The 22,148-nt window shown below is 37.6% G+C and overlaps 1 protein-coding gene and 1 non-coding gene across 2 annotated transcripts in view; both read left to right on the top strand.

The window, feature by feature from the left end:
* The first annotated feature begins 688 nt into the window (after positions 1-688).
* Positions 689-22,148, top strand: part of LOC120856911 (calcium-activated chloride channel regulator 1) — a 33,585-nt gene continuing 12,125 nt past the window's right edge. Inside the window, exons 1-7 of the mRNA XM_040232400.1 lie at positions 689-847; positions 2,243-2,383; positions 2,580-2,727; positions 3,494-3,602; positions 6,833-7,013; positions 13,774-14,001; positions 15,084-15,308. Of these exons, the coding sequence (XP_040088334.1) occupies positions 689-847; positions 2,243-2,383; positions 2,580-2,727; positions 3,494-3,602; positions 6,833-7,013; positions 13,774-14,001; positions 15,084-15,308 (1,191 nt within the window). The remainder of the gene's footprint in view (positions 848-2,242; positions 2,384-2,579; positions 2,728-3,493; positions 3,603-6,832; positions 7,014-13,773; positions 14,002-15,083; positions 15,309-22,148) is intronic.
* Positions 15,660-15,731, top strand: TRNAS-GGA. Its single transcript has one exon. It is a non-coding gene; the product is annotated as a tRNA-Ser (tRNA).

Below are 22,148 nucleotides of genomic sequence, written 5' to 3'. Positions count from 1 at the left end.
GCTGTTTCCAACCACTGTGCTTATATGACTTCTATCATCATCAAATAGATATTTTACAGTCCTGGGTTCTGTTTACAGAAAAGTGCTCTGTGAAAGCATGAGGAACTGAAACACAAAGCACCAGGAAATAACAGATGAAAGTCTTGTTTAGAAACCAAAACAAAAATGAATAAAAGGATTAGAGTAGGAGTGGCAATGAATTAGGATTTTGATAATTCACTGCCACACCTGCTCTAGTTCCTTTATTCATCTTTGCTTTGTTTTTTAAACGTGGCTTTTTCATCTGTTATTTCCTGGTGCTTTGCGTTTCAGTTCCTCAGCTTTTCACAGACCACTTTTCTGTAAACAGATCGTAGGACTGTAAAATATCTAAAACTATTTGATGATGATGACAATGAAGACAATGAATGACCATCATGATGAGGATGATGACTAACTACATAATCTAAAAGAATTCCTCAATTCAATGGGTATTTAACACCTTAGCTGTCTTAGAAGGTGCAATAAATGTCCAGTATAATCCCCGTTACTACTTAACAATTAAAGAATTCTTTAGAATAAGGAAGTTCATCAAGATATTTTGTAATATTTGTATGCAAATTTGGGGCTACAGTCAAATCTCTGACTTATACAGATACATAAATACTCTCCTTACATTTCCAATAGGTTTATTGTAACATGAGCAAAAATGGTGCTCTGTCTGACTGTCATTCTGTTCCTAACTTTGCATCTCCTGCCTGGAATGAAAAGTTCAATGGTAAATTTGATTAACAATGGATATGAAGGCATTGTCATTGCAATTAACCCTAGTGTGCCAGAAGATGAAAAACTCATTCAAAACATAAAGGTAAGAGAAAAGCTTATTATCCACTTATTTTTATTTTGTTAAGTATTTCAACTCATGTTGCCTAGGCAGATACGCACATTCACATAGAGTTATAACTTTCCAAAATTCCTTTGATAATATTCATCATTTATTTAGCGTGTATCTAAACTGTCAAGGTTAATATCTGCTTAGTTTAAGTATTATGTATCATATATTAATAGCTTTAGTCACTCCTTTAATGAATTATTAAAAGGCTAAACTACTAATATTTTCAACTCATTAAGCTAAAAGAAAGATCTTCAAGCTTCTAGAGAATAATTTTGAAACTTTACGAAGTTACTTTCATAATGTTTAAAAAACTAACCTTATTTAAAGCCCTTGAGGTTCATTATCTTATACATTTTTTTCAATTTTTTCAGTCTTCACATTTGTTTAGCTCTGAAAATTTTGAAATTCTTAGGTAACTGATCATAAAGAAAATATTATATTTTTGAAGTTGACTTATTTCCTAATTTTCTTTGGGTTAATCAGTACAATATTCTATATATAGTACTCTTAATATATACTATTTTCTTTGTATCTCAATATCGCTATAAGGGGGTCAACAATGCATGCACGCATGCTCACTCATTTCAGTCGTATCTGACCTTTTGTGACCCCGTGGACTGTAGCCCACCAGGCTCTTCTGTCCACAGGATTCTCCAGGCAAGAACACTGGAGTGGGTTGCCATGACCTCCTCCAGGGGATCTTCTCAACCCAGGGATCAAACCCACGTCCCTTATGTCTCCTGCACTGGCTCACAGGTTATCACCAGCACTACCTGGAAAGCCCACACAATATAGATTATTAATTACCCTCGCTGTATAAATTGAGAGAAGTTAAGTGATTTGCACAGTCATACATTAAGTAGCAAAACTAGAACTTGAAGCCAATGACTTACGTACTCTTAGAAAATTATTGCCTGGTAAAACTTTGCTTTTTATGAACACATTCCATATGAGAAGATAACTCAAAATAAATACAGCAAATGGTTTTTTCAATTAACAACAGCATAAAATCAACCAAACTTTAAACCCCTAACCAGTTTTAAGCACCTCTGTCCAATTCAAGAAGCAACTTGCTAACAGACTCCCAGTCTTAATCACCTTTATATCTCACCTAGCATCCTCATTCCCTGCTCCAACTCATGTTGAATGCAGACCTGGACAGGTAAAAATTAAAGAACTGATTTCTAGATATATAAAAATGAGAGTTTACGGACTAGATAGACATGGTAAAATGTAACCTACTTTTCAGTTAGTCTGCCAAAATATTTGAGGAGATGGGCTTAGATCAGCTTCTTCTTGCTTGTTTGTACGCTTTCACATTCATTTCATTGTGAAACTGCTACTACAAGGTACTTTTAATTTTGTCAGGAAATGGTAACTGAAGCTTCTACTTACCTGTTTCATGCCACCAAACGAAGAGTTTATTTCAGGAATGTAAGCATTTTAATTCCAATGACGTGGAAGTCAAAATCTGAGTACTTAATGCCAAAACAAGAATCATATGACCAGGTAGGGTATTTTATCTAGCTCCTAAATTGTTTATTCTTGCTGTGATTTTTAGAAATTAATGCTCATAATTTTGAGTAATTACTAATGACTACTTTAGTATTTAATTTAGTAATATTAATGTTCTAAATTTAGATGAAAATTTCCTTGTTTCTATTGCTCATGAGATCTGTTTTGGTTTGTTTATTCTGCCTTTTAGGCAGATGTCATAGTTGCTAATCCTTACCTAAAATATGGAGATGATCCCTATACACTTCAATATGGAAGATGTGGAGAAAAAGGACAATATATACATTTTACTCCAAACTTCTTGCTGACTAATAATTTGCCTATCTATGGGTCCCGAGGTAAGGATATCTATTTCATACTTCTGTTTTTATTTCCACTGGAAACAAACATAACACTGTGATTGATGGTATTTTTTAAATTTTTAAAGGAAAAAATAAGTATTAATTAATATTTTTGTTTGGAAAGTAACTAGTTATGTTCAACCTAACTACATTTCTTTTGGTATGTGTGTTTAATAATAAAGTTAGCCATTTACTGATGCTAACTGATTTAACTTCTTTGGTCTAATGAAAGTTGTCAATTTCTAGATTTCCTTGACTCAGATTGATGATGTGGGAAGGGAGACTTAAAATATAAGAAAACTGTATTTATATACAAGTTTCCCTCATTATTCAAAAGAAGTGTTCCTATGAAACTTTTCATAAGTCAGAACGATATACAAGAAACAGTTACCTTAGGACACATCTTGTTAACAGATACACAAAATATGTTGAGATAAATCACAGATGCTCACAGACACATTTCAAATCTCTGAGGCTTGATACCAAGCACAGTTGCTAGGGAAGGAGCTTGGTGGTGCCACTTTTCCTGCTCTGGGTGTGTGCTGTCAGTAAAACAGTTGGCTGCAAAACAAATGCCTAACGCTATCTTTGCTTTTTGCCTTTTTTCATAAAAGCAAAATCCTATTCAAATTTCTTTCTGTTAGTGAAAACAGGTTCTAAGGTGGGTCTTTCATAAAAATGAAGTGGTGCATAATGAATTTTCAAAAACCAGGGATACTTCTGTTGTAAATATAAATTTTAAAGCTGCAATATTCTCTCATAGGCAGAGTATTTGTCCATGAGTGGGCCCACCTCCGATGGGGAATATTTGATGAGTATAACAGGGACCAGCCATTCTATATCTCCAAAAGGAACACTATTGAAGCAACAAGGTATCATTCTATTGAATAAATATGTTTTCAAATGTTTTCACTTATGAATTTTTAATTTTCTATAATAGGCAAACAAAGACTATCTCTGTGGTCGAGTGCTCACACAGTTAATTGCAATATTCAACCTGCCCCATTATATATCTAACAATTTCTGAGTATTACATTTTGGAAGCACGATCAATCAAAATTTGGGAATAATTTCAATATTCATGGGGTTGTATTAAAAATATGTTGTCAGAGGAAAGAAGAAGAAAAAAGTTGTAATCTAAACTTTAAGATATCTGAGAATTAGAGCTCAAGTTCCTACCCAATCTTTTATTCCATGTGGTTCAAAGCTTTTTAAGGTGAATCTGTTTCACTGAAATCAATTAAACTGTTAGAGTCTCATGTTAAGTATATTTTATTTTTCATTTAATCTTGAGCTTAAAGAAAAGAAGTATTTTTCATAAAAATAAGTGAAAATTTTGATTTTTTAAAGAATAGGTAGAATGAGACAGGTCTTATTTATGAATAGATGAGATATTTAAATTAAAACTATCAAATACATGGAGTAGTTAATGAGTATTAAAGAACAACAGAAATCAGTGTAATTATAACTGCTTTAGAATAAAAAAACATATAGAGAAAAGAGGTGTGGTAGAAAAATGCCTTTTCATTGTTCGCTTTGTCTACTAAGCTGCTAGAATCTTTCAGAGACTTGGGTTTCAACCCAGGAAACACTCTCTCCTCTTCTCATGCAGCAATCCCTCCCAGCACCACCTCCCGTATTCAGATAATGCTTGTCAATCCTTCAAGTCTCAGTTTAAATGCTTCCCCCTAAGTGTCTTTCCTCTCCCTCCATTTGGGGTTAGATATCCTTGAGGCTGTTCCCAAAGCAACATGCACGGGCTGCTCTCACCTGCGCGCGCGTGCGTGCGTGCGTGTGTGTGCGCGCACGTGTGTCTATGTGCGCTCAGGCACTCATTTGAGTCTCTTTGTGACCCCATGGACTGCAGTCCACCAGGCTCCTCGGTCCATGGAATTTTCTAGGCAAGAATACTGGAGTGGGTTGCCATTTAATTCTTGAGGGTGCTTCTCTCACAGTGGGCAATAATTTTCTGTGTCATTTTATTTTCTCCACTAGACTTTAAGATCCTTGAGGACTGATTTTTTTTTAATCTCCTAGCCTTGTTCATGGCATAAAGTAAAAACTAAACAAAGAATCTATCAAACAACTACTTTTTAAAAGTTAATGAAAACAAATCAGTTTCCTTATCAGTCATAAAGATATATACAAAAACAAGTATCGAAAATAACACTGAGTTCCCACTGTGAGCCAGGCACTTTGTCGGAGTGAGTGTAAGTTTAATTTTCACACTTACTCTAAAGCTAACCTTCTGGGAAAATATGACTAATCATTTCTTTTAATCTTTGAAATACAAAAAAATTTATTTAAATGGATTAATGGAATGAAGTTTAATATTAACACAGAATGGAATAAATCCTTCAGATAAATAAGAACTCTTTAGAATCTTTTACCCATACCCTACTCCACCTCAATCTCTGCCAGGTATTTGATAATTCTCTTACTTATAAAGACCAAAAGGTGTGAACACACAAGCATTTCTATACAGGGTTTATTTTCATTTCTTATTTCAGTCTAGCTCAATAAAATGTAAAATGTAAACACAAAAACCACACATGGTTTGTTATGTATGATATATACATCTATGTATATATGTATATATCTATATAGCACTATGGGCTTCTCTGGTAGCTCAGCTGGTAAAGTATCTGCCTGCGATGCATGAGACTCTGGTTCAATTCCTGGATCAGAAAGACCCCCTGGAGAAGGGGGTCTTCTGATAGGCTACCCACTCCAGTATTCCTGGGTTTACCTGGTGGCTCAGATGGTAAAGAATCCACCTGCAATGAGGGAGACTGGGATCAGTTCCTGGGTCGGGAAGACCCCTTGGGGGAGGGCATGGCAACCCAGTCCAGTAGTCTTGCCTGGTGAATCTCATGGACAGAAGAGCCTGGTGGGCTACAGGCAACAGGGCGCAAAGAGTCAGACACGACTGAACGACTAAGCACAGCACAGCACATACAGCAATATCAGTTCAGATCAGTTGTGTCCGACTCTTCGCAACCCCATGGACTGCAGCACGCCAGGCTTCCCTGTCCATCAAGTCAGTGATGCCATCCAACCATCTCATCCTCTGTCGCCCCCTTCTCCTCCCACCTTCAATCTTGCCCAGCATCTGGGTCTTTTCAAATGAGTCAGTTCTTCACATCAGGTAGCCAAAGTATAGGAGTTTCAGCTTCAGCATCAGTCCTTCCAATGAATATTCAGGATTAATTTCCTTTAGTATTGACTGGTTTGATCTCCTTGAAGTCCAAGGGACTCTCAGGAGTCTTCTCCAAAACCACAGTTCAAAAAGCATCAACTCTTCAGCGCTCAGCTTTCTTTGTAGTCCAATTCTCATATCCATACATGACTACTGGAAAAACCATAGTTTTGATTAGATGGACCTTTGTCAGCAAAGTAATATCTCTGCTTTTTAATATGCTCTCTAGGTTGGTCATAGCTTTTCTTCCAAGGAATAAGTGTCTTTTAATTTCATGGCTGCAGTCACCATCTGCAGTGATTCTGGAGCCCAAAGAAATAAAGTCTCTCACTATTTCCATTGTTTCTCCATCTACTTGCCCATGAAGTGATGGGACTGGATGCCATGATCTTCGTTTTCTGAATGTTGAGCTTTAAGCCAACTTTTTCACTCTCTTCTTTCACTTTCATCAAGAGGCTCTTTATATGTATATACATACACACACACACGTGTGCAAGTATATATGTATATGTGTACCATGAGTAGGAAATCTAAGAGGGTTTTAAACATAATGTTGACTCTCCCCTCCCCACTGGGAAGCCACTCCTCTGTATCTTTTAACTCAATTAATGTTCACAACATGCCTATGAGGAATTATCATCTTTAGCTCAAAGTTACAAGGAGCTAATAGATATGTTGATCACTTTAATGAACAGTGAATATTAATACATATGAATTAACATCATTGTTCTTGTTGAAGCTGATGGTGAATAGGGGTAGGACACTATGCCTACTTTTGTCAAAATGGAATTTGGTACATGGTCCACAGCAATTATCACTGAGGGAATGATTTTAGGATGTTAATATCTATTCATAGTTTCTCTAGCCTTCATATATAAATGTAGTCTAATTCTTTCACCATAGATGTTCAACTCATATTACTGGTACTAATGTGGTTTTCAAGAAATGCCAGGGAGGCAGCTGTATAACAAGGCCATGCAGACGTGACTCACAGACAGGTCTGTACGAAGCAAAATGTACATTCATCCCAGAAAAATCCCAGACTGCAAAGGAGTCCATCATGTTTATGCAAAGTCTCCATTCTGTAAGTACCTTTTTCTAGTCTCACAAAGGAAGCCTTTGGAAAAAATTAATTAAAGAAAATTAATTTTCTACTGTGAAGTTATATATACCAATAGAAGTAGGGAAAATTACTAAGACAGTTAACTAACAGTCATTTTATCCAGTCCTGGGTCACCAGTCCTGTCAGAATATATCTGGAAATTATCCCATACTCAGCCCATGGGGTCACAAAGAATCGGACACGACTGAGTGACTTCACTTTCACTTTATTACTAAACTGTATTTTTTTCTTCAGAGGTAAAACTGTACCCTCCTCATTGGTATCACAGAATTTCTTATAGCATCCCTTCCCTCCTTTGACTTCTGTAGTGTCTAGAACTACAACCTTACTTTAATTATTTCTTCTAAGTGTTATTCATACTACTTTTTCAAAGCAAATCATTCTGTAGCTTCGGAAAGTACTGACAGTCTCTGCTTTCCATTACCTTCACACTAAAGCACACTATGCTTGGCAAAATTATATTGTAAAAACATAAATGGCTCTGTCTCTACAGAACAACAAAAAACTGCTTAATCTGAAATTTAATTCTCTAGTTTTTTAAATGGGAATTAAAAAATACTTTACAGTATTACCGTTGTTAGTTTTATAAGAGCTAATATAAATAAAGTATGACCACAGTGCTTAGCACAAGGTGAGTACAAAATAAACTTAAAATTTTTAATTTTTTAAAATTATAAAATATTTGGATAATAGGAAATTGCCTCTTTCCCTGGATAAATTCAGCTTAATTAATGTAAGCATATTATAGTTACTCAATGAAAGTTTCCAAACATTAAAAATAGACTTTGAAATATGAAATATTTCAAAGTTTTTAAAAACATCAAATCAAAATAAAGAATACTATCTCTAGATAGTAAACTAACAATTAATAGAAGCAAATTTTCATATACCAAATTACTAGTAACACAGAATTTATGGGTAGAGGTTTGTAAAAGCCTATTATTTCCAATAAGCTCTAAAATTGCTTTGAAGTCTAGGGCATTAATAATGAAAGACTTGAGTAAAAATATAGACTTGATAATTTCTTCTAAAACTCCTAAATGAATCCAGTGAGATTTTTAAGTAAAAATTGTTTTCCAGCCTAATAAAGCTCCCTCCTGGGAATATTTGAAGCATGAGTCTAGAAATTCTCACTTTAACCTGCTGCAAGTAGATCCACAAAGGTAGCCAAAGAATTCAGCATCCAAATAGATATTAGATCATGTGACACAAGGTAATTGGAACATATACTGTCTGTACCAAACTATAAATTCTGGAAGCATTTGCCTATTAAGAGATAACTGATGCTGCCTATCAGAAAATAAATAATAGTGAAGAAGGAAAATCATGTAGCTGAAATATGGAGGGCAACTTATATAAGATATGGCTCAGAGATAAATACTGTACTTTAACTATAATATCTTGTGCATAACACTACCTTCTAATTATTATAACATAGACTAAATACGTACCTTCTAATTATTATCACATACACCAAATACATTGTATGACTGTACCCCAAGGCATAAGCTCAGACCCAGGAGAAATAAATATGCTCTGAAATAATGAATATTCAAGTCCATAATTTTCTTCCTTTAAACTTAATTACTCCCACTTCATGTCCAGCACTGTATTAGGAGCAGAAAAAATATACAAATAATTAAAAAGAATTGTTTTTGAGGAACTCATTTTAGTGAGGCTGGTAGATATAAGAAAAATAAATAAGAATACAAAGTAGGAAGAAATAGAAACCAAGTATTGTGGGAGTATAGAAAATGTCTCCAACCAGAGGTCAGAAAATGGATTCTAAAAGAAATGAGCTTTGAGTTGGGATATGGGGAAAAAAATTAGAATGAACTTGCTAAAGCAGGAAGAGGAAGTGTATTCTAGGAAAAGAAACAGGTTTACAAAAACAAAGATGGAAAAATACACGGATGCCACACATGACTGTACAAGTTGAGCACTGCCCAAACAATTTTCAACTTATTGTTGTTGTTCAGTCACTAAGATGTGCCCAACTCTTTGCAACCCCATGAACTGCAGCACACCAGGCTTCCCTGTCCTTCACCACATCCCAGGTTTTGCTCAAACTCATGTTCATTGACTCAGTGATGCCATCCAACCTTCTCATCTGCTGTTGCCCCCTTCTACTCTTGCCTTCAATCTTTCCCAACATCAGAGTCTTTTTCAGTGAGTCAGTCCTTCATATCAGGTGGCCAAATTACTGGAGCTTCAGCATCAGCATCAGTCCTTCCAATGAATATTCAGGGTTGGTTTCCTTTAGGATTGACCATTTTTATCTCCTTGCTGTCCAAGTGACTCTCAAGAGTGTTCAACACCACAGTTCAAAAGCATCAATTCTTTGGCACTCAGCCTTCTTTATGGTCCAACTCTCACATCCAGACATGACTACTGGATAGAAATAAAAAGAACTTGAGAAAGGGGCACCTTTTTATAATTTGCACAAATTTCCTGTTTCCTTTTTCCATTTGGATTAGCAAGAACCTTATAAAAGTTTCTGGCATACTCTAAAGAACAGGAGAAAGTTCAGTGTTCTATAAGCAAAATATACACGATAAGGAAGAATCATGGAATGAGACTGAAACACAAAATTGGAACCTACAAACCTAAGGTGTTTTGATTGTTATGTTTTCAACCTCAGGCTTGTAATGTAACCAGCTAATTCCTTCAGGACAATTCTACTGGCTGTGAAAAACAAAAGGGAGTGAGATAGTGGAGGTAGGCAGACCAGTTGGAAGGACATGAAAACAGGCAGACAAGAGACCTTAAGGTCATGAATAAAGGCAGTGACAGTAGTAAAAGGAGTCATGTTTCACATGCATTTCATAACATCAAGATGATTATAAATTACTGCTTTGACTGAAAACTATACTTTTCTTCCATCCAATATATCCCCTTCTGAGAAATATAGGTCAGAAACATAAGAGAAGGAAAAGAAACTCTTACAACTTGAATAAAAGTTATGCAGGTTTAATAATTTAGTTCTAAACCTGAACTTATAGCCAGAGATTTATATAAGGAGGGCATTTAAAAAAAAACAAAATGACACTTACAAAGCTGAGGCTTTACTGTAAGATGAATTCTCTCCTAATGCTATACTAGTTTATCCAGTGTTTCTCCAACTTGCTAAATTTTCAGAACTTGGAGGCTTTTAATAGGTTCTATAGTAATGGAACATCAGTTGGCAGAATTACTGGACATGACTCACCAGTTCAGTTCAGTTCAGTGGCTCAGTTGTGTCCGACTCTTTGCGACCCAATGCACTGCAGCATGCCAGGCTTCCATGTCCATCACCAACTCCCGGAGCTTACTCAAACTCATGTCCATCGAGTCAGTGATGCCATCCAACCATCTCATCCTCTGTCATCCCCTTCTCCTCCCGCCTTCAATCTTTCCCAGCAACAGGGTCTTTTCAAATGGGTCAGTTCTTTGTATCAGGCAGCCAAAGTATTGAAGTTTCTGCTTCACCGTAAGTCCTTCCAATGAATATTCAGGACTGATTTCCTTTAGGATGGATAGGTTGGATCTCCTTGCAGTCCAAGAGACTCTGAAGAGTCTTCTGCAACACCACAGTTCAAAAGCATCAATTCTTCAGTGCTCAGCTTTCTGATAGTCCAACTATCACATCCATACATAACTACTGGAAAAACCATAGCTTTGACTAGACAGACTTTTGTCAGCAAAGTAATGTCTCTGCTTTTTAAGATGCTGTCTAGGTTGGTCCAAGGAGTTAGCATCTTTTAATTTCATGGCTGCAATCACCATCTGCAGTGATTTTGGAGCCCCCAAAAATAAAGTCAGCCATTGTTTCCACTGTTTCCCCATCTATTTGCCATGAAGTGATGGGACCAGATGCCATGATCTTAGTTTTTTCAATGTTGAGTTTTAAGCCAGCTTTTTCACTCTCCTTTTTCATTTTCATCAAGAGGCTCTTTAGTTCTTCCTCACTTTCTGCCATAAGGGTGGTGTCATCTGCATATCTCAGGTTATTGATATTTCTCCCGGCAATCTTGATTCCAGCTTGTGCTTCTTCCAGTCCAGCGTTTCTCATATAAGTTAAATAAGCAGGGTGACAATATACAGCTTTGACATACTCCTTTCCCAAATTTGAACCAGTCCATTGCCAGGAGCCAGTGTGAGGAATCCCACCTGTGACAAGGTCATGCGGCAGAGGTCTGATGGGTAAGGCGAGTCAGACCTCAGGGTTTCCCCCTGGTGTTTCCTGAGCATGTACCCCCAAAAAAGTAAAAATCTGCCTGCCTTTGTACTCTGCTTTTCCACTCTTCTGACACACTCTGGAAAAAGTTAATTCAGGGCTTCAGTCTCCTGCAAAAGAATGTCTTGGCTTAAAACCCCCTCTGATAGCTCTCTAACTTGCCTAACAGGCTCCCCTGGACTCTTAAAGCTTGTGAATTGCTTACAGCCCCCCAACCATGAGAGGCACAAAGCTTAAAAGCATCTTAAAGATACAGAGCTTTTTCTAGAGAGTTAAAAATTATATTGGTAGAGGGTTTTCACTATTGACTCAATGAATGCTGCCAGGCCTCCATATTCTTTATCTTTTAGGCACCTGGGAGGATATTAATCAATGTAATCAGGATATGGAAAAAGATATATAATAGTTTTGATGTTAGCAACACTAGACTTTTGAGTTAATTACTTTTCTTTTGTTATAAATCACTATACTCCTTTTACTTGTTATAAATTGCTGTATCTTTGCTATGTAAGAATGTAACTTTATTTAGTGCTTTCTGAGAGTAGCACCAGACTTTGAGAAGAACACCACAAATAAGTCTTCTAGTTGACAAACCCGTATCAGAAAAAAACGGCTGTAAAATATTAATTGGCCCTCTGGCCGGAAGATGATGTAAATCACCTAAGACTTGTGTATACAATTAGGTATGCAGGGAAAAAGCCTGGTTTTGATAAGAGTCTGGGCTGCTAACGCTGCAAAATTTTGTATTACCCATTGATCTCTATGTACAATCAAAAAGGTATAAAAGGCCTTTCTAGACAATAGAGGCCAGGCAAGTCACCGGAAGGACTGGTTTCCCCCATGTCTCCTCTTTACTCTAATTTCAGGCTGAATTCCCATCTGGGGCGTGGAGGCTCGCCATGTCTACTTACTTGTCCCGGCTTCTAAGATCCATGAGAGAGGGAGCCTAAGGCAGGGCACTCTCCGATATTTAAACGGACGCTGGTGGCCTAAAGTAGATGGTGCAAGTTCCTTGTCTGGAACTTTATTGGCTTTCCACGTAAACCAAGTTATTCAGCCTCTTTTCTCCACTAAATTTTCCTACAACACTATTTCTTCGTAATCTAATCTTATATTAATAAATAAATAAATTTTCCTCGCCTACACCATCCACGCTTCGAATTTCCCTGGATCCACCGGGGCTGGACCCCGGCAGTCCATTGTTCCATGTCCGGTTCTGACTATTGCTTCTTGACCTACATACGAATTTCTCAGGAAGCAGGTCAGGTGGTCTGGTATTCCCATCTCTTTCAGAATTTTCCACAGTTTAATGTGATCCACACAGTCAAAGGCTTTGACATAGTCAATAGAGCAGAAATAGATGGTTTTCTGGAACTCTCTTGCTTTTTCGATGATCCAGCAGATGTTGGCAATTTGATCTCTGGTTCCTCTGCCTTTTCTAAAATCAGCTTGAACATCTGGAAGTTCACAGTTCACATATTGCTGAAAACTGGCTTGGAGAATTTTGAGCATTCCTTTACTAGCATGTGAGATGAGTGCAACTGTGCGGCAGTTTGAGCATTCTTGGGCATTGTCTTTCTTTGGGATTGGAATGAAAACTGACCTTTTCCAGTCCTGTGGCCACTGTTGAGTTTTCCAAATTTGCTGGCATATTGCATGCAGCACTTTCACAGCATCATCTTTTAGGATTTGAAATAGCTCAACTACAATTCTATCACCCACTAGCTTTGTTCATAGTGATGCTTCCTAAGGAGGCATCACATTTCTTTTCTTCCCACATTGTCATTACTTTTTCAGGAGTATTATTTTAATTATGTCTGAGTTCACAGAGCCAATAACATTCAGAATAACAATGTAACGTTGTTACTTATTTGTTTTCAAGTTTCCCAATAAATTATAAAGAGATAGCAAATACTTAGGCAATTAAGGCTGTTTTCTTTAGCCTACTTTTAGGGGTCAGCTAGAAGTTACTACAAATCCTACCCCTTTTTCCATTAAATTTATTTCAAAGCTTGAATTCCCCAAGACTCTAGAAGGGAAAGTAAGAAGTTAAGCAGTTAAGATGATGTCAGCCACCATCATCCCCCAAGGACTTCCCTGGTAAGTCAGATGGTGAAGAATCTGCCTGCAGTGCAGAAGACCTGGGTTCAATCTCTGAGTCAGAAAGATTCCCTGGAGAAGGGAATGGCTACCCACTCCAGTATTCTTGCCTGGAGAATTCCATGGACAGAGGACTCTAGCAGGCTACAGTCCATGGGGTCACAAAGAGTCAGACACCCACACCTAAAAAAATTACCAAATAATTTTCCAGTGCATATGATTTTACTTTGCTTTTTCTCCACTAAAGTATGCAAAACAGATGTGAGAATGTTAGATTATGAAATAATTGTTAATTATCAGGAGATAAAATCTGTGAAGGATGTATAACACAGCCAGCTGTATATTTGGAAAGGGAGGTAATGCATCAGTTACTGTATAATTGTCTTTCAATTGATTTTTTTCCAGGTGACTGAATTTTGTACAGAAAAAACACACAATATGGAAGCTCCAAACCTACAAAACAAAATGTGCAATGGCAAAAGCACATGGGATGTAATCATGAACTCTACTGACTTTCAGAATACGTCTCCCATGACAGAAATGAATCCACCGACTCGTCCTACATTTTCATTGCTCAAGTCCAAACAGCGAGTAGTTTGTTTGGTACTTGATAAATCTGGAAGCATGTCTTCAGTAAGATTTTTATTTTTAGCTCTTTTAAATTAGATATTTAAGCTAATAGAAGTATAATTTAATCTTAGGTTTAATTTTACTAAGCTAACTAAAATTTATTATTCTAATAAATTTAATCAATGACTTTGTATGGACAAGCACTAGAATATACTAAAATAAAAGTAATTGTTATATTAAGGTTATTGGATTATGGATGACATTTATTCTTTTAACTTTTAGTTCTAACAAACAAGAAATAATATAACTGAACAAAAAGAAAAAATGAAAATCACTTATGATTCCACCACTGAGCATAATTCTTTTTTTCTGTTTATGCATTTGTATTTCCTCCTCAAAAATGTGATTATCTTACATAATATTTCATAATATGATTTTTTACTTCCTATACCTTAAACACTCCCCAGGGGAAAAAATGATTCCATGAAACATATTTTAATGATTGTATCATATGCACAAACGATAATTTAGTCAGATAACCCCCGATTAATGGACATTTTGATGATTTTCAACTTCTCAAAAATTACACTGCAACATTTTTGTGTGCATTTTAAATTATTTACTTATTGTTAAAGAAGATAGTATACATTTTCAGGGCTTTCTCAAGTATGACATGATTGACTTTTTAAGTTTTTCTTTAATATTTCTTTTTAATATAATGAAGTTAAATGCTAAAATACAGTAATCAATTATTACCATTCTCTCTGGCCATGAACTTTCTTTTCACCAGTCTGTCAAGATTGGAGGAAACTCGGGGATTGTTCAGACATGCCACAATAATTGATTCAGTGATTACTGGAATTATTTAATCCCTTTAGTTTAAATTATAATAATTTCTTAGGGATATTAAAACAAATAGGGGCTTCGCTGGTGGCTCAGAGGTTAAAGCATCTGCCCACAACGCGGGAGACCCAGGTTCGATCCCTGGGTCGAGAAGATCCCCTGCAGAAGGAAATGGTAATCCACTCCAGTATTCTTGCCTGGAGAAGCCCATGGAGGGAACAGCCTGGTAGGCTACAGTCCACGGGGGTCGCAAAGAGTCAGACACGACTGAGCGACTTCACTTTCACTTTCTTTTCTTACAGGAAGATCGTCTCTTTCGAATGAATCAAGCAGCAGAATTATTCTTGATTCAAATTATTGAAAAGGGATCCTTGGTTGGGATGGTTACATTTGACAGTGTTGCTAAAATCCAAAATCATCTAACAAAAATAACTGATGATAATGTTTACAAAAATATCACTGCAAATCTGCCTCAAGCAGCTGATGGTGGAACTTCAATTTGTAGGGGGCTCAAAGCAGGATTTCAGGTAAAATAAAAATACTTTTATAAGTATCATTTGCATTTATTATTACTTTTAATATTGTCCAGCTCTCTAACGAGGGTTGTGAGCATTTAAATAATTTTTTTCAATAATAAAACATGTTTATCTGTTTTCACAATCAATAGCTAGACAAAAAATAAAAGATAATTACAAATGCAGGCTGTAATTAACCTAACAATGTAAAATAATTACATACAGTTTGGGGGGTCAAGCAGAGTGATGTGGTAAGTGGAAGTACCTACATGCACATGCTTTTATCTGCCCAGCCAGTCTATATCTTTTAGTTGGTGCATTTAATCTATTTACATTTAAGGTAATTATGGATATGTATGGGCTTCCCTGGTGGCTCAGAGGTTAAAGTGTCTGCCTGGAATGCAGGAGACCCGGGTTCGATCCCTGGGTGGGGAAGATCCCCTGGAGAAGGAAATGGCAACCCACTCCAATACTCTTGCCTGAGAATCCCATGGAGGGAGAAGCCTGGTAGGCTACAGTCCATGGGGTCACAAAGAGTCGGACACGACCGAGCGACTTCACTATGGTCCTAAAGAAGAGAAGTGAAAAGCAAAGGAGAAAAGGAAAGATATAAGCATCTGAATGCAGAGTTCCAAAGAACAGCAAGAAGAGATAAGAAAGCCTTCTTCAGCGATCAATGCAAAGAAATAGAGGAAAACAACAGAATGGGAAAGACTAGAGATCTCTTCAAGAAAATTAGAGATACCAAGGGAACATTTCATGCAAAGATGGGCTCGATAAAGGACAGAAATGGTATGGACCTAACAGAAGCAGAAGATATTAAGAAGAGGTGGCAAGAATACACAGAAGAACTGTACAAAAAAGATCTTCATGTCCTGGATAATCACGATGGTGTGATCACTCATCTAGAGCCAGACATCCTGGAATGTGAATCAAGTGGGCCTTAGAAAGCATCACTATGAACAAAGCTAGTGGAGGTGATGGAATTCCAGTAGAGCCATTTCAAATCCTGAAAGATGATGCTGTGAAAGTGCTGCACGCAATATGCCAGCAAATTTGGAAAACTCAGCAGTGGCCACAGGACTGGAAAAGGTCAGTTTTCATTCCAATCCCAAAGAAAGGCAATGCCGAAGAATGGTCAAACTACCGCACAATTGCACTCATCTCACATGCTAGTAAAGTAATGCTCAAAATTCTCCAAGCCAGGCTTCAGCAATACATGAACCATGAACTTCCTGATGTTCAAACTGGTTTTAGAAAAGGCAGAGGAACCAGAGATCAAATTGCCAACATCCACTGGATCATGGAAAAAGCAAGCGAGGTCCAGAAAAACATCTATTTCTGCTTTATTGACTATGCCAAAGTCTTTGACTGTGTGGATCACAATAAATTGTGGAAATTTCTGAAAGAGATGGGAATACCAGACCACCTGACCTGCCTCTTGAGAAATCTGTATGCAGGTCAGGAAGCAACAGTTAGACCTGGACATGGAACAACAGACTGGTTCCAAATAGGAAAAGGAGGACATCAAGGCTGTATATTGTCACCCTGTTTATTTAACTTATAGACAGAGTACATCATGAGAAACGCTGGACTGGAAGAAACACAAGCTGGAATCAAGATTGCTGGGAGAAACATCAATAACCTCAGATATGCAGAAGACACCACCCTTTTGGCAGAAAGTGAAGAGGAACTAAAAAGCCTCTTGATGAAAGTGAAAGAGGAGAGTGAAAAAGTTGGCTTAAAGCTCAACATTCAGAAAACGAAGATCATGGCATCCGGTCCCATCACTTCATGGGAAATAAATGGGGAAACAGTAAAAACAGTGTCAGACTTTATTTTGGGGGGCTCCAAAATCACTGCAGATGATGACTGCAGCCATGAAATTAAAAGATGCTTACTCCTTGGAAGAAAAGTTATGACCAACCTAGATAGCGTATTTAAAAGCAGAGATGTTACATTGCCGACTAAGGACCGTCTAGTCAAGGCTATGGTTTTTCCAGTAGTCATGTATGGATGTGAGAGTTGGACTGTGAAGAAGGCTGAGCACCGAAGAATTGATGCTTTTGAACTGTGGTGTTGGAGAAGACTCTTGAGAGTCCCTTGGACTGCAAGGAGATCCATCTGGTCCATCCTAAAGGAGATCAGTCCTGGGTGTTCATTGGAAGGACTGATGTTGAAGCTGAAACTCCAATATTCTGGCCACCTGATGTGAAGAGCTGACTCATTGGAAAAGATCCTAATGCTGGGAAAGATTGAGGGCAGGAGGAGAAGGGGACAACGGGGGATGAGATGGTTGGATGGCATCACCGACTCAGTGGACATGGGTTTGGGTGAACTCCGGGAGTTGGTGATGGACAGCGAGGCCTGGCGTGCTGCAATTCATGGGGTCGCAGAGAGTCGGACACGACTGAGCGACTGAACTGAACTGAACTGATGGTCCTATTACCATTTTCTTAATTGTTTTGGGTTTATTTTTTGTAGGTCTTTTCCTTATCTTGTTTCCTGCCTACAAGTTCCTTTAGCATTCGTTGTAAAGCTGGTTTGGTGGCACTAAATATTCTCAACTTTTGCTTATCTGGAAAGCTTTTGATTCTCCATCAAATCTGAATGAGAGTCTTGTTATGTAGGATATTCTTCGATGTAGATTCTTCCCTTTCATCACTTTAAATATATCATGTCATTCCCTTCTGGTTTATAGAGTTACTGTTGAGAAATCAGCTGATAACCTGATGGGAGTTCTCTTATGTTACTGGTCATTTTTACTTGTTGTTTTAAATATTCTACTTTGTCTTTAATTTTTGTCAGTTTGATTACTATGTGTCTCAGTGTGTTCCTCCTTGGGTTTATCCTGCCTGGGACTCTCTGTGCTTTCTGGACTTGGTTGACTATTTCCATTCCCATGTTAGGGAAGTTTCAGTTATTATCTCTTCAAATATTTTCTCAGGTCCTTCCTCTCTCTCTTCTACTTCTGGGACCCCAAAATGTGAATGTTGGTGTGTTTAATGCTGTCCCAGGGGTCTCTTAGGCTATCTTCATTTTTTTTTTCATTCTTTTTTCATTATTCTGTTCTATGGGAGTGATTTCCACCATTCTGTCCTCCAGGTCATTTATCCATTCTTCTGCCTCAGTTATTCTATTACTGACTCCTTCTAATGTATTATTCATCTCTGTTTGTTCTTTAGTTCTTATAGGTTTTTGGTAAACATTTTTTGCATCTGCACCATTTTTCCCGAGATCCTGGATCATCTTCACTATCATTATTCTGAATTATTTTTCTGGAAATTTGCCTATCTCCACAACATTTAGTGTTTTTCTGGGTTTTTTTCTTGTCCCCTCCTCTGGAATATAACCTTCTGCTTTGTCATCCTCATTAACTTTCTGTAATGTGGCTTTTGTTCTAGCTGTGGGATTGTGGTTCTTCTTGCTTCTTCTGTCTTGCTTTCTGATGGAGGAGGCTAAGAGGCTTGTGTAAGCTTCCTGATGGGAGGGACTGGCAGTAGGGAAAACTAGGTCTTGCACTGGTGGGGAGGACCTTGCTCAATAAATTTCAACCCAATTATCTGCTGATGGGTAGGGTTGTGCTCCCTCTCTGTTAGTTGTTTGGCCTGAGGTGACCCAGACTTGGGGTCTACAGGCTCTAGGGTTAATGGTGACCTCCAAGCGGGCTTATGCCAAGGGGGGATGTTGGGTATCTTTTTTTGGTGCATTCCAGCATCTTCCTGTTGATGGCTGTTCAACAACTAGTTGAGATTTTGGTGTTCTCACAGGAGGAGATGAGCACACATCCTTCTGCTCTGCCATCTTGAACTCTCATTTAAATAATTTTTAAAGACATTCTATCACCTATTGTTCATACTCCTGAGGTACTGCATTGCACTGAGGAGTGGTTAAAGGGAAGAAAAATTCTGTGCAAACATAATCATCATGATTTTATTGAGAAAGTCCTCATTTCTTTATCACTCCATAGTCCAAATTTCTATGAGGATAAAATAATACTGTTAAAGGGATTTTAGGAGAGGGAGATTACTAATATTTTTATATTATGGATAAAGAAAACCCCAGTTCATCCAATTAAATTGACATTTAAAATCACAAAAATAGAGGTAGTTGCTTAAGTATAGTATGAAACTCAAAACACATAGGTAGAAGTTTATTGAAATAAAAATTGTGAAATGAAAAGTTGTGAGCAACTTTTGAGCACTATATTAAACTGCCTCCAGTACTCATCTGAATCTCTTCCAACCTAAGATAGCCTCTGTTTAAGCCTATTTATATTCCTTCAGTCAAAAAAAAAAAAACAGAAAACTGTTTCCCTTCCCTGATCCTCTCACTGCCTCAGCTAAAAAATGGAGATTATTACTCTCATCTGGGCCACTAGTTAATGCAAACTCCTAGCTTTCCTCATGATGTTTATTTTCCGTAAAGCATACAGGTTTAAGAAAATACACAAGTTCCAGACCCAGACAAACCTGGGACTGTGATTCTGTTATTCCCTAGCTAAATGACCTTGGGTGAGTTACTCAACTCAAAAAAATCTCAGTTTCCTCAATTAATGGAATATGAGAAGTAATACTTGTTGTTTTTGTTCAGTCGCTAAGTTGTATCCAGTTCTTTGTGACCACATGGACTGCAGCACACCAGGCTCCTCTGTCCTCTATTATCTCCCAAAGTTTGCTCAAATTCATGTCCATGAGTCAGTGATGCTATCTAACCATCTCATCCTCTGCCACCCCCTTCTCCTTTTGCCTTCAATTTTTCCCAGCATCAAAGTCTTTTCCAATGAGTTGGCTCTTCACACTAGGTGGCCAAAGTACTGGAGCTTCAGCTTCAGCATCAGTCCTTACAATGAATATTCAGAGTTGATTCCCTTAAGAATTGACTAATTTTATCTCCTTGCAGTCCAAGGGACACTCAGGAGTCTTCTCCAGCACCACAATTCAGAAACATCAATTCTTCAGCATTTAGCTTTTTTTGTGGTCCAGCTCTCACAACTGTACATGACTACTGGAAAAACTATAACTTTGATTAGACTGACTTTTGTCAGCAAAGTGATGTCTTTGCTTTTAAATATGCTGTTTAGGTTTTCCATAGCTTTCAAGAAGCAAGCATCTTTTTATTAATTAATTCATTTATTTAAATGGGAGGATAATTACTTTACAATATTGTGGTGGGTTTTGCCTACGTCGATATGAATCAGCCACAGGTGCACATGTTCCCCCCATCCTGAACTCTCCTCCCACCTCCCTCCCCATCCCATCCCTCTGGGTTGTCCCAGAGCACTGGCTTTGAGTGCCCTGCTTCATGAATTGAACTTCCACTGGTCATTTGTTTTACATATGGCAATATACATGTTTCAATGGTATTCTCTCAAAACATCCCACCCTTGTCTTCTCCCACATAGTCCAAAAGTTTGTTCTTTACATCTGTGTCTCTTTTGCTAAGGAGCAAGCATTTTTTTTTTTTAATTTCAAGGCTGCAGTCACTGTCTGCAGTGGTTTTGGAGCCCAAGAAAATAAAATCTGTCACTGTTTCCACTTTTTCCCCTTCTATTTGCCATGAAGTGATGGGGTCAGATGCCACGACCTTAGTTTTTCGAATGCTGAGTTTTGAGCCAGTTTTTTCACTCTCTTCTTCCACCCTCATCAAGAGGCTCTTTAGTTCCTCTTCATTTTCTGCCATTTGAGTGGTATCATCTGCTTATCAGAAGTTGTTGATATTTCTCCCAGCAATCTTGATTCCAGCTTGTGATTAATTCAGCCCGGCATTTAGCATAATGTACTCTGTATATAAGTTAAATAAGCAGCCTTGTCACACTCCTTTCCCAATTTGAAACCAGTCAGTTGTTCCATGTAAGGTTCTAACTGTTGCTTCTTGACCTACATACAGGTTTCTGAGGAGGCAGGTAAGGTGGTCTAGTATTCCCATCTCTTTCAGAATTTTCCACAGTTGTTGTGATCCACACAGTCAATCATTGACTATGCTTTAGCAGATTTTTAAAAAATTTTTTGTTTTTTTCATGATCCACTGGATGTTGGCAATTTGACTTCTGATTCCTCTGCCTTTTCTAAATTCAGTTTGTACATCTGAAAGTTCTCAGTTCACATACTACTGAGGCCAGCTTGAAGGATTTTGGCATAACTTTACTAGTATGTGAAATGAGCACAATTACTCAGTAGTTTAAACATACTTCGGCATTGCCTTTCTTTGGGATTGGAATGAAAACTGACCTTTTCCAGTCCTGTGGCTACGGCTGAGTTTTCCAAATTTGCTGAAGTATTGAGTGCAACATTTTAACAGCATCATCTTTTAGGATTTGAAATAGTTCAGTTGTACTTCTATCACCTCCACTAGCTTTGTTCATAGTAATGCTTCCTAAGCCCACTTGACTTCACACTCCAGGATGTCCATCTCTAGGTGAGTTACCACACTATCAGGGTTATCAATGCCATTAATATCCTTTTTGTATAGTTCCTCTGTGTATTCTAGCCACCTCTTCTTAATCTCTTATGCTTTGGTTAGGGCCTTAGCACTCTGTTCTCTACTGTACCCATCCTTGCATGAAATGTTCCCTTGATATCTCCATTTTCTGGAAGATATCTCTAGTCTTTTCCATTCTATTGTTTTCCTCTATTTCTTTACATTGTTAATTTAAGAAGGCCTTCTTGGCTCTCCTTGCTATTCTCTGGAACTCTGCATTCAGTTGTGTGTATCTTTTCCTTTCTCCTTTGCTTTTCACTTCTCTTCTTTCCTCAGCTCTTTGTAAAGCCTCTTCAGACAACTACTTTGCCTTCTTGCACTTCTTTTCCTTTGAAGGAAAAAAAGCAATAGTACTTATCTCATTTAATTGAG

This window comes from Oryx dammah, unplaced genomic scaffold, assembly GCF_014754425.2.
Source record: "Oryx dammah isolate SB20612 unplaced genomic scaffold, SCBI_Odam_1.1 HiC_scaffold_28, whole genome shotgun sequence".
Taxonomy (NCBI): Eukaryota; Metazoa; Chordata; class Mammalia; order Artiodactyla; family Bovidae; genus Oryx; species Oryx dammah.
This window is presented reverse-complemented; position numbering and strand designations above follow the sequence as displayed.